The 14,375-nt window shown below is 34.7% G+C and overlaps 1 protein-coding gene across 1 annotated transcript in view; it reads right to left on the minus strand.

Moving 5' to 3' along the window:
- MALRD1 (MAM and LDL receptor class A domain containing 1) overlaps positions 1-14,375 on the minus strand; it is a 612,855-nt gene that overhangs the window by 440,204 nt on the left and 158,276 nt on the right. Inside the window, exon 18 of the mRNA XM_036841268.1 lies at positions 13,453-13,865. Coding sequence (XP_036697163.1) covers positions 13,453-13,865 — 413 coding nt within the window. The remainder of the gene's footprint in view (positions 1-13,452; positions 13,866-14,375) is intronic.

Raw genomic sequence — 14,375 nt, forward strand, 5'->3', positions numbered from 1 at the left:
AAATAAATATAAATAATAAATTATTTTTAAAATAAATTAAGTAACCGTGACACCTAATTTAGATATCATTTAATATTTCCTAAACTTGTCTTACCATCAGAATCACCAAGGGTTTTTATTAAAAATGCAGGTTCTTAGGACTCTCCTCTGGGGCTTCTGATATAGTACATGTAAAGATTGAGAATCTGTATTTTTTTTAAAATGCTCCAGATGGTTCTAATAATTAGGAACATTTGAGAACTACTAATCTAATCCTAATGCTGTGTTTGAAAGGATAAAGTGGATTCCTAGAGAAATAAAATCCCTTGCTAGATAACTTAGACACTTTACACACACACACACACACACATACACACACACACACACATGCCTTACAGATAAAAAGTATTCTACCTAATAGCTGAGATAAGACATAGTATATGAATGCCTCTTAAACCAGATTCTGTCTATTCAGTGCTACCAGGAGAATGTACATTACGCACAGATTTGTTTCTCAAAAGGAAAAGTTTGCTGTCTTTTTCCTAAACTCTGGAGATCTTTAGTTTTATCTTGTAGCCTCCTGTATATCAACTAAAGCCTTGAGAGAAAATTATTTTCAATTTTGATAAGCCCCCTCTTTCTACTTCCTAAGAATCTATTCCTCTAGGTGTCTACCATCACCTCTGCTATACCTAAAAATAATACTGCATCTCACAGTGAGCTCTCAGCACTCAGGCTTATGCAGAATATGAGCCTCCTTTAACGGTAATATTTCAATGTTGAAACAAAATTAAAACTAGCACAATATGCAAGCCACTTATTACAGACTTCATTTAAACCTGCTTCTCATCTCCAGGATTTTAAGAGGTATGCTGGGCAATGCTGCAAGTTCACGGATAGAAATCAACAGTTACCCTAATGCAATGAACATCAGTTGAGATACCATCCTCACTGCCCCGTCCTCATTGTCCTGGTTCAATGGGGCCTCTGCAGGAGGTACAGACAGGCGTCCACAGGACAGGGACAGCTGTCTTTGTTCTTAACTCACACCCAAGGCCACAATGTTTTCAACAGGTGTTAAAGAGACCAAGACACAAAACCATTAGTCTACATTTTTTCTGGTAGGTAGATGAACTTTGCAATAATTAAGTCTAAAAGTAAATCTAAAATCTAAATATACATATAAAACAGTTTGCTTTCTGAATTGCACGTTGACATATCTGCTGGTTCTGTAGAAAATGCAAGTAAGCAACGACCTTTAAAAACAAAAGTCATGAGCCCTGAAGCCCTCCTAATTTTGAATCCCATGGAAAACAAAGTTTCACCTCTCACTAATCTCTTAAAAATTAATTTTACATAAAATTATCTAAGTAAGCAAGGGAAGGTAAGACACCTGAGGAAGCAGTGAATGGAGGAATAAATGTAGTAAATCATGCGTACAAACGGCATGGTGTGATGTGGTAATACAAAAATCAATATCACCTAACATCTTAAACCTTGGGTTAAAGAGACTATTCTTTAAAAACTAGACAGTTTAGGACACAGTGTTAGATAGGAGAATAGAAAGTCATACCATACAGATTATTAAAAGTGTTTCCTTTGGCGTAATTTAAGGATAGGACATTCACTTCCATATAATTCATAAGAATCTTGAGAGTTAAAAACAAGGTTGCCCTGTCAAACCCTCACTTTCATGCTCTTTTGCGTCTCCTCCATCCTTGTGTTAGTGACTTCTTTACAGCCTCTTCTATTAAGCCTTCGGAAAACATATATTTTGTTTTCACCTCATCAGAAAACCATTACTTCACATCCTAGCCTTCTGAGTCGGCAGAAGACCGTTTGTTTTCCAAGCTTGTTTTTAGTATGTATTCCTAAACCTAGATGATTGGGAAGAATTGATACAATTCCCCATATACCTTTCAGTTAATAATCAGTGTGGTCTGTCTACAGGGTAAGAGAAAAAAGGCCTGAAAGTGTTGTCTAATTATGCAGTCTTTTAAACAAACGTAAACAAATCATAATGCTTGGAAATATTCAAAAGTTATGTTCAAACTGGTAATTGGTAATGAGGCAACATGAGAAAAACAGAAACAAAACAAAGAATCATGTCTAAGGATGACATACAATTTCTAAGATCAACAACAACAATAATCCTATTTCTATTATAATATTGAAAGAATATAATGATCTTGTGGAATCCATAGTGGCATATTGTAAAGATCGGGCTTCAACAAAGTCATAAAGTTTTTTTTTCTTTAATTGGAAGCTTAATAAAAAAAAAAAGTTTGTTTTCTCAATTGGAACACAGACATACCAATTTTTTTACTCTCAATTTGTTTTTAAGTCTCTAAGTTGCCTTCATTCTACCATGACTCCGTTGAGTAGTCACAGAGCAACCCTATGGCTCATGGTGCCTAAAATATTTACTACCTCACTCTTGACGAGAAAAGTCTGCAAACCCCTGGTATAGATTAAATCTGTTTTGACTGTCAGAATCAATAACAATTGAAAGGTTCTTTCACAGCCTTTCATTTTTTAAGTAAATAATTTAAAAATATGAAAATATCTTAAATCACTGAACCCTGAATAATTTAGGCTAAACTGCTTTGAACTTGCTGTTTTTAGAAACCTTATTTCCTTTCTATCAAAGTCAAAACGTTTTGTGTTCAATTTAGATCCAAAACCGGAAAAAAAATGTGTTAGGAATATTTGTAGATGCTCTCAATTTTAAACGTCTTAGATGAACTTTTGAAATGCAAAATATATTTTATGTACTCTACTCTTAGGTATAACCTTGGGTGAGCCCTGCTTTTAGGTGAAGCTTACAAAGATGAAAAGCATAACCGTGACAAGATTTTTAAGTATTTTGGAAAATTATAGCTTAATCTGTAAAGCCAAATTTTCTATATAGTAACCTTCCATTTTATGTGCTTTTGGTGGTTTTAGAGGCAGGAGTCTAGGATTTGGAGATATAAATAGAATATCAATGTATTTTACCTAATATAAGGTTAAATACTGAAAGTACATATTTTGAGAAGTTAACTCAGGAAGAAAGAATGAGGAGAGCGAGACATGGAAGGAAGCAAGGCTGCTTATAAGGATGACTTATCAACTTGGCTATCACTGTGATGGAAACTAATGGGCCATGAAAACAAATGCAAAATGTAGCAAAAGACAAATGAGTAAAAGTTAAATTTATTGTACCAAAAATACCACTTAAATCTGAGCTACTGAAAACACAAACTAAAATTAACTCATATTTTACACCAAACAGTAGTTCCAAGTTGATGTAAAGTTCTCCAACACTGCATAAATTGTGGCAGCAGTATAGCACTATAATTTGCAATGTAAGAATAACACTAGGAATTGTAGTTCCAAATGCATAAAGTTGACTTAGATAGAATGACACATAATACACCTACCTTGATCATTAGCAGTTATCTGAGCAAAGATAATGCCAAGAGTTATAGAGGAAGCTGTCACTACCTATGAGAGCAGAGAAGCCAAGAAAGTAGCAAGAATAAATCTTAGAATGTAATCAAATCAAAGATCCGAAAGTCAGGGACAACAACATAGGAGGGGCAATAGAGTCTTGGAGGTCAAAACAAGTAGTTACACAATGTATTTGATAAAGAAAAATACAGCCTTATCCTAAGATAGAGCCTGGGTGCTCCCTAGCTTTTTTGACACTTCCTAGTATATTTTAATTGCTTTTGACTGTGTTATAATTAAGATGAAGTTACAGCCAGGAACACAGTGGGCAAAGGACTGCTCTGTACTGATTGAAGCAATAATCGGAGCCCTGCAGTTAAAAGGATGATCATACTTATGATACATACAAATGAAAACCACAGTAATCCTGCTAATAATAGAAAATATATTTATATGCATTTGCCCATATACATATGTGCATGGAGACACAGAAGTATGCAAATAGCCTATACCTGATAAGGATGTATTTATATACAAGGACACACATTCCAGATTTTCCAGAATAGTCCTCATTTCAAATATCATAAAGTAGTCTTACAACCCTCTCAAATGTCCTGAAAATTTCAAAGTTTCCAAATGCAAATAAAATTTCCATAGACAGCAACTCGCAGAGAAATTGGGAAGAAAAAAGTCCTTTGTCAGATATTCAGTGTAAAGGCTTTAGGTACTTCACAGAATTCCCCAATAGATCATAAGTTTGGGATTATGGGGCCTGACTTCTATTTTTCACCATTTTTACAATTTTTCTCCATCTTCATTCTCCACCCTTAATCCTCCTGGAGACTAGTTCAGGGATCAGTAAACATCTTTAACCTTAAACGTTTTTAAGAATTACATTTAGAGGGCTTCCCTGGTGGCGCAGTGGTTGGGGGTCTGCCTGCCAGTGCAGGGGACGCGGGTTCGAGCCCTGGTCTGGGAGGATCCCACATGCCGCGGAGCAACTAGGCCCGTGCCTGCAACTGCTGAGCCTGCGCGTCTGGAGCCTGTGCTCCGCAACAAGAGAGGCCACGATAGTGAGAGGCCCGCGCACAGCAGTGAAGAGTGGCCCCCGCTTGCCACAACTGGAGAAAGCCCTCGCACAGAAACGAAGACCCAACACAGCCAAAAATAAATAAATAAAATTAAAAAAAAAAAAAAAAAAGAATTACATTTATTCATGTTTTTTTTTTCTCCCCTTGGCAGAAGGCTTTATATCATAAAATGTAAAGAACATCTTCTACACAAGTGCAAAATGGGCCTAATCATTTTTAAGTTCAATAAAATGTTCAAGATGGTAACAATGAAATATTGTGTTTCCAACACAAATAATGACATGACAAAGCAAACTAGAATGGGTGTTTGGGTAAAAAAAAAAATGTTACTTGGAAGATGATTTCTTGAATTTTATTTCAAGAAATTAGCTTTCAAAAGTTTATAATCAGATTTCAGTTTGGCCATAGTTGACAATGCTGTTTTGAAAATAATTTCCATACACGTCCTAGAGCAGTTAAAAACGGCAAGCCTGATAAAAGAGGGGGTAATTTTGCGAAGACCAAGAACACAGTTTCTTTTAGACACTGAAATTCTGGGAAGCACTAGAATAATAATCACCTACAATCTCCTTTTATCTTATAAAGGAACACTTTACTAAAAATTTTAATATAAAAATTTGGATTGAACCAAAATCATCAATCTGACATGTTTAAGAAGGAAGAAGGCATTGTGTCCCTAATCTGTTGTGAGTTGATACATTCTATAAACAATTCTGGAAGGAGGCTGCACTCAGAGCATAAATTGGTATATATCGCTTTGTTCTCACAGATAGCAACACAATATTTTCTGCTGAATGCGAAAAAGTTTAAAGGTATAAATCAAGATAAAGCAATCACCTGACAAAGAATTACAAACAGGTCCCATATCTTTTTCTTGGCGAACACTGACACACTGATGTTCTACTGAAGATAAAAGCCAAAATCATGTGTCATTAATATAAGCAAGCAAAACTATTTGGTTCAATATGTTATACTGTTTAAAAATATCTAAAAAAGAAAACACTTGCAAAGAAAAGGCAAATTTGAAATGTTACACATGATTAAAATAAGTTTGTATCAGCAGAGAAAAACACATTTGAAAGACATTTCATAGAGTTTATTCCTAGAGGGTGAATGATACATCAGAGGGGAATAAACTATTGCTTTTCTTTATCCAGATTAATACACAGACACTGTCTGAATAAGAAGACACATATCCCGTATGCTACCTAGAGAACAGTTTTTAGCAAAATAATTCTGCCCTGATAATCTAATGCACTTTTCCTCATATTGGAGCTTCACACAAGTGTAGTTTAAAACTTTCTTGAAAAGAGACCAGCATGGCAGCTGTTAGCATAGCCAGCACTTTTGCGCAAATTCCAAAATGGCAAATAAACCTCACAACTGAGATTTCAACTGCATTCAGAGCCCCTCAGCCGTACAGCCTCGCTATGGCAAAATTTGCAAAATCAGACACAGTGACACCCCCCCTCCACACACACACACACACACACACACACACACTGCGTCTATGTTTTCTCACTCCATTTTACCACTCTAGCCAGAAGGGAGGGTAAAAGGATTTGGAATTGGAAGTATGCATGAGTAGAAAGGACCCAAATGGCTCATATATGCAACACCAGGGACAAAAAGAAACCAAACCAGAGACAAAAGCAAACCAAAGCATAGTTACATGAAGTTTCAAATAGGCCACAGACTGAAAAGGGATAAGACACACTGGAATTAAAACGTTCATAATTACTATTTTTCTAACTTTTGTTTTGTTTTTTTTTACCAACCGATCAGCAATTTTAAAAAGTTAAACCCAACAACCCAAGTCTGTCTTTCTCTTTCTCTGTTTCTTTTCAGCATGGATTATATAAATATTTTGGATACTACTATAGCATGTATTAATTTCTATCGCTTTCTAAATGACCCATAGTATATAATATATATTAATAATATATATAAAGTATATCTCCAATGTTTAATGACCCATATTAATATTCTACTGTAATTTTGGAGGGTCAAAAATATTAGATGCCATTTAGTATTACATAAGTCATAATGAGTAGGATTTAAATAATGGATTTATTAAGAAATTAGACTTGCTTTCTGAACCTTGCATTCTTGTAATACTCTCTACCTAAACTTTTCTTCCCTTCTCTACTCACACATTCTTCACACCAGAAACCAAGCTCATCACTTTGTATCAGGATGTGATGAAGAGCTGACACACAAAGCTGTGGTTATATTTGAATTCAGTGGAAGAACTTAGCCCATGAGAAACTTAAGATTGTAAAGTAAGATTTAGTATGCTGTTCAGTAAGCAACAGATCTATGAGTGTTGCTTACACAGGCTTCAAGCCAGCAGATTCTATTCAAAACCTTTCAATGCAAATTCTAGCAAACTCTACACACTTGGAAGACAAATGTTATATGAGGCTGCATAAATAATTTATACTTTTAGCATTTCTGTATATAATTTCGCAAAAAAGTGGGATCAACTTAACATTATTACATATGGTCCTATTTTATTTGCAACATAACTTATGAAACATTTTCCCTAGAAGTACTGAAAAATGATGCATCACCTAGGATTTAAAGATATATCCCACATATAAAAAAGTAAATTATGATTATGAATAAGATTTTTAAAATCTTTTCACAAAATCCCATCGGGGAAAAATCTCTTTTTCTTTATTACTGAAGGATGTTACCAGAACACTACACAATTCTTTCAGATTTAGTCAGAAAGTTCTGTGGCGTTAAGAGGTCTGGCCAAAGAATATTTTCTTTGAAAGCCCATGTCCTCTCCTTGGGCCTACCTCATACACAAAGATATACTTCAGGAAACGAGGTCATGTCAGGAAAAAGTAAGCAGAAGCTTGTAAATACTGGTTCCTGTGGTGCCAAAGAATTAATAAGTTGCATTAAACAAGGTTTTTTGCAGTACTTATCAGTGACTGCTGCTGATACTGAATCCATGCCAAGAAACTCAATCCTCCAAGAGAAAAGCAAAAGGGAGACAGATTTCAATTCTGAATAAGAAAATATTTTCTGTCAGTGTGTCCAAAGGTAGGATGGGAAAACCCCGTGAAGTAATAAATTCTTAATATTGGAGGTTCAAGAGTACAGCTCGGTCAAATACTCAGTGAGAAAGTGCTTGAGCTGATTTTATTGTTAAATAATTCAAAATGGAGTATTTTATGATTCTGATACGGTGCACCACCAATAAAGGCTGCTGAAAACATCAGATAATAGGTATTTGTGTGAAACAGTTACTTCTCATTATGTACCTAGACCCTCATTTAAGTGTAAGTAAAAATGTGATGTGTAGGTGAGAGCAGAAATGGTGAAGAATCTCATTCTGTTCCCTTTGTTAGAAATTGTCCTTTCAGCAGGGCAGGAGAATGATCAGTATTATAAGAGTTGAAACCTCTTTAGAAGCTATCATTTGAGTTTTCTTCAAAATAGTTGTAATAAAGTGTCCCTTCTTTCTCATTTTCATTCAGCAACCTCTACAACTGAGCATGGCTCAAATATTTTTCCTTGCTGACATGCGAATATGATCCTGCAAATAGGGTGCTCTATTAACAAGTTCTGATGCATTGATTTTTCATGGAAATTTCCTGCTGATGGTATAAACTCAGAAAAAAGAGAGATGTCTCCTATCCAAAATGCATGCTGGGAAAATGAATTAGCAGGGAGTTCTAAGAAATTCTAAATAATGTTTTAAAAAACTGAAGGAAGTCTTTTTTTTTTTTTGAATTGAAGTATAGTTGATTTGCAATGTTGTGTTAGTTTCAGTTGTACAGCAAAGTGATTCAGTTATACATATAAATATGTGTATATATATTCTTTTCCAGACTCTTTTCCCTTATAGGTTATTATAAAATATTGGGTATAGTTTCCTGTGTTATACAGTAGGTCCTTGCTAGTTATCTATTTTACATATAGTAGTGTGCATATGTTAATCCCAATTCCTAATTTACCCCCCCTTCCCCTTTGGTAATCATAAGTTCGTTTTCTATGTCTGTGGGTCTATTTCTGTTTTGTATATAAGTTCATTTGTATCTTCTTTTTTTAGATACCACATATAAGCAGTATATTTGTCTCCCTCTGGCTTACTTCACTTAGTATGACAACTTCTAGGTCCATCCATGTTGCTGCAAATAGCATTATTTCATTCTTTTTTATGGCTAATATCCCATTTTATATATATATATATATATATATATATATAAATATATATATATCTCATCTTCTTTATTCATTCATCTGTCGATGGACATTTAGGTATCTTCCATGCCATTATTCTCCTACATAAGGCTATTACAGCATAATTTTTTTTTCTGTATTATGGAAATCTGGAAGTGTCCTCTAAAATATATTTAGGAAACATGTAGGGAAAATAGGTACAATTTCACAACATTCATATATTTTGAAAATTAGCCTTTTGGAATCAATCTATCATTCTCCATAAATAAACACATTTTTCAGACCACCAGGGTAGCATTTGGAGAGTCAAAATTATTAGTTTACTAAATTGTGATCTTATTGGAAAAACAGTTTACTCAAGGAATCACTGGATTTATTAATCTTTGAGTTGTTACATATTGAATTTGAAAATCAAAACATTCAAGATAATATTATATTTTTCCGGTTTCCCAGTACCATTTACTAAAGAGAGACTATCCTTTCCCCATGTATTCTTGCAACCCTTCAAAAAGATTAGTTGACTATATGTTTGGGTCCACTTCTAGGTTCTCTATTCTGGGTTCTCTATGTGTATGTTTTTAAGCCAGAAACAAAATGTTTTGAATATAAGTACTGTGTACTACAGTTTGAAATCAGGAACAGTGATGACTCCAGCTTTGTTCCTCTTTCTCAAGATTGCTTTGACTATTCAGGGTCTTTTGGGATTCTGTACAAATTTTAGCATTGTTTTCCTAATTCCATAAAAAGTGAATGTCAAGAGAGATTGCACTGAATCTATAGATCCCTTTGGGTAGTATGAATACTTTAACAATATTAATGCTTCCAAATCACGAAAATAGGACATCTATCAATTTACTAGTCTTACAAATTCTTTCAATAATGTCTTATAGTTCTCAGTGTACAGATCTTTCACCTCTTTGGTTAAATTTATTCCTAAATATGTTATTCTTTTTGGTGATATTGTAAATGGGATTGTTTTCTTAATTTTGTTTTCAGATCATTCACTGTTCGCATAGAAATGAAACTAATTTTTGTATGTTGATTTACTATCATACAACTATATTGAATTCATTGACTAGTTATAAAAGTTCTTTGGTGGAGTGTTTAGAGGTTTCTATATACAAGATCATGCCATCTGCAAACACAGACAGTTTTACTACTTCATTCCTGATTTGGATGCATTTTATTTATTTTTATTGCCTAATTCCTCTGGCTAGGACTTCCAGTACTACCTTGTATAGAAATGGTGAGAGTGAGCCTCTCATTGTCTTGTTTCTGATTTTAGAAGAAAAGCTTTCAGCTTTTCATGACTGAGTTAATGTTATCTGTGGACCTACCATATTTATTATGTTGAAGTATATTCCTTCTGTACCTAATTTGTTGAGAGATTTTTAATAAGAAAAAAATTGCTGAATTTTGTCAAATGCTCTATCTGCAAGTATTGAGATGACTGTATAACTTTTAGTCTTCATTTTGTTAATGTGAGACAACTTTGAGCAGCTTAATTTATGTGTAATTGATGTTTCTAAAGGAGAGGAGAGAGAGGAGGAGAAAGTTCTGGGGACTCTGAGTTAAACCTTTCTTAGATACAACCCAAAAGCTTGATACATAGGATAACATATTGGTAAGTTGGACTTCACCAAAATTCAAAAGAATATGCTCTTCAAAAAAATCTCTTAAAAGAATGAAAGGACAAGCTACAAACTAGGAGAAAATACTTGTAATTCATATATAACTGATAAAAGGTTTGCATCCTGAAAATATTTTAAAAGCTCACAATTCAATAATAAGAAAACAAAAAACCCCAATTTAAAAAGAGGGCAAAAGATTTGAACAGACAATTGAAACTAGACATTCATTTGGCAAATAAGCACATAAAAATACGCTCAACATAATTAATGCTTAGGTCAATGCAATCAATACCACAATGAGATAACCACTGTATGCTTGGAATGGTTAAAATTAAGAAGACTGATAATAACAAGTATTAACTAGGATGTGGAGGAACTGGAACTCTCATATTTTGCTGGGAATCAAAAATGGTATACTTTGTTGTGACCACCTAGAGGGGTGGGATAGGGAGGGTGGGAGGGAGGGAGACGCAAGAGGGAAGAGATATGGGGACATATGTATATGTATAACTGATTCACTTTGTTATAAAGCAGAAACTAACACACCATTGTAAAGCAATTATACTCCAATAAAGATGTTAAAAAAAAATGGTATACTTTGAAAAACAGTGGAAGAGTTTCTTAAAAACTTAAACATACTCCTTCTATATGATCCAGCCATTCCACTCCTGGGTATTTACCCAAGAGAAATGAAAGCAGATGTTCATATAAATGCTTACACACAAATATTCACAGCAGATTTATTTATAATAGCCCAAACTACAAGCAACCCATATTCTGATCAATAGGTAAATGGAGAAGCTGTGCTGTATCCATATAATGGAATACTATTCAGCAATAGAAAATGAAGTATTGATATATTCTGTAATAAGAATGAATCTCAAGATAATTATACTGAATGAAATACATCAGAAAAAACGTACACACTGTACTATTTCACTTATAGTATAAAAGTTTGGGAAGTGTACGTTAATGTATACTGAGAGGAAGTTCAGTGGTTATCAGGGATGGAAGTGAGGGCCAGAAGGAGGTATTACGAAGGGATATCAGGAAAGTTTTAGAAATGCAGTACATTTATATTTGAATTATCTCGATTGTGGTGATGGTTTCAAAACTTTCAATATGTATAGTTTATAATACATCAATTATATCTCAGTAAAGCTCATAATAAAAATTAGAAGTTTGACCTGAAGTTTTATATGCAATGACTTGCTGACCATGCCACGCATAAAAGCAGTGGCTGATTATTTCAACTGACATTAATAAGCCAAACAGTTCCTATACCTGCATGTACAATCTGGTCCTATCCTATGTATTTCATTTTAAATGAATGATCCTGAAAAATCTTTGAATTTTTCTTTTAAACAAATATTTAATGAGTACCTGTTATCTGCTGGGCATGATACCAGGTAATTTCACCTGCAGAATCACAGTTAATGAAAACGTTGGTTGTTGCTGCTCTTGCTCGCTGGAACAGAAGCTACGTATATCCATTTCCCAATGAACAAACACATCCTGTTGCTTAAACTGGACCCAGTCCTTACTATCTTAAACAAATCATCTACACAGCATGCAAAATCTCTGATTTCACCTTTTCATACCTAAAATTCATTGAAAAAAAAAAAAAGAACCCTTGGATAAAATCAAATAGAGCATTCTGTGTAAGCCAGGATGGGTTTCAAACCTCAATATTTATGTTTTAGATTCACAACCAAAGGATTCCTTGGTTAGTTCCATGGTCAACTGACTCTGAAGCTGTTCCCGTGTCAAGCTGATTTTCTTCTGGAAACCAATGCTCGACTAAATATCATAAGTAGAGTTTATCCATTAAATACTAGTTAAGCCCAAATTACAATTGACCTGATTAGGCTAAGAATTAATTTGAAGTGGATAAGCCATTATTAAATAAAAGTCAAAGATCCCGCTTCAATTTCATTTCACACGATTACATGCATCTTACCATTGGGGCTGAACTGCAAGATATCACTCTGCACATGGCAGATTAGTTCTCATGATTTCAGCTTACGTCTATCTGGACAAATCACCAATCCCAATGTGTTCTCTACTGAGCACGTACAATGTACATCCATGATGGCATTGATGTACCAGCTGGCCTGGAGCTAAGTTCTTGGCTACAAAACTGTTAACTCGAGACATTCAGATAAAGACAGTGCTTTCAATTAGGGTAACTGAGAAGTTTGGTATATGTAAAAAAAAAAAAAAAAAAAAAAGTTTAGCCAGTAAAGGTAAGAAGTTTCTTCCAATATATCATACGTAGTAGATCTATTTCGCCAAAAGGAGAAAACAATATTCAACGCTCCTACACGTTACAGGCTGTATGATATATTGGAAGCAGAAAGAACATGAATTAACTAGACACTTGTGGGTTCTAGCCCAAGTCCTTGCTTTCCTGCTTACCATCTATTTGGCCAGGGGTAAACAACAACCTGAGTTTTTTCCTTTATATCTATAAAATTGGCAAAAAGGATCTCTGACTTACCCACTTCAAGGAATTGCTGAATCAAATAGATAATATATGCAAAAGTCCTTCACAAAACTGTAAAAGCCACATAAGCATTTGAACTTTCTATTGCAAGTCTGACTTTCAGGAGAAGGTAGGTAAGACTTAGAGTAAAGAATATTCCACCAGGAGTACGAAACCTAGATTCTGGTTCTGCCCCAGAATAGCTTTTCCAACAAAGCCTGCACTCTTCCTGGATGTTTTTTGCTTACCTACGAAAATGTGAAAAAGTCAAATGATAGATTCAAAATAACAAATTTGAGAGTCTGAACTTTTTGCAGAAGACAAAAGATTGTGTGAAACTCTTTTCCTCCAAGTTTTTCATTTCAGCACAACAATTACTTAAAACTGGAGGAACCTGCAGCTGTGTCCAATGCCATGTGTCCAGCTTTAGAGACTTTAATCACACATTATTGTGGGTAGTCAAGGAGGAAAGCAGCCTAACGAGCTTTGGTACACCCTTAATTAAATGACAAATGTGTGTCAAAGTAACTGATCAAATTTCACTTACTTTTAATTCAAGAATATAGTGATCTTTCATATTACTTACACATCCTGACGCATTTCCAATACACCTTGTGAAGCTCATTATCCATACCTGAAAAGGCCTCCTGCTGAAAATGTTGAGGTGTTTCCTTATCCAAATGTTGCCTTGATTCCCAAATATCTGCCATAGCAGCTGTCCTCTTGTGTTGTTCCAGATTCGCTGGTAGATGGCCAGCTTGTAAATGTGCTTTCCGAACATGTGGTAATAAAAGCGGAAGGTGCAGCCCTCCACGTCAGTGGCATTAAGGATCGGGCTGAGTAAAGCAGCTCGGTGTTGGAAAACTTGTGGTTCGGAAGATTCTATATAGAGATAGTGTCCTTTAGCTGTGCCCAAAGTATTATCCTTCATCGGCCCTGTATTAAGTGTTGACGTTGGACCCTGGTTCCAGGTCCAATCAAAGTCATCTTCTGTATCTTGTTCCCAGTTACAAATTCCATTTTCAAAGTCACACTGAAGTTCAGGTACTGAAATTGGCATGAAATAAAATCAAAAGATAATCAAGGACGAAAATAACTATGAATGGGAATACTATCAATAGTAGATACTTTGCTCCTGCCAAGGTAAACCACTTTAATTTTTTTAATGCAACATTAAAGCAAAATGTTTAAAAGAGTAACTAAATCTTAGATAATACATCAAATAATAATATTTTATAGCCAGAAGGTGGAATTACTTTGGCCATTATTTCCCAAATGCCTTTTCTACCCATCCCTTGCCCACTGTTATTACCATAACTCTATGCAAATGATCACTACCCCATGGCTGGCTTGCTGCAACAAACTTCTGGCTCAGTGGATTTCAACTTTAGCTGAATGTTCCAATCACCAGTGAACATTAAAAAAAAATAACAATAAAGCTCAGAATTCACCTCCAGACATGTTGATTTAATTAGTTCAAATGGTGTAGCCAAACATCAGGATACTTTACTAGCTCACTTGGTGACTCTAACATGCAGGGCTAACAAGAGTCATAAT

Source organism: Balaenoptera musculus, chromosome 2, assembly GCF_009873245.2.
Source record: "Balaenoptera musculus isolate JJ_BM4_2016_0621 chromosome 2, mBalMus1.pri.v3, whole genome shotgun sequence".
Taxonomy (NCBI): Eukaryota; Metazoa; Chordata; class Mammalia; order Artiodactyla; family Balaenopteridae; genus Balaenoptera; species Balaenoptera musculus.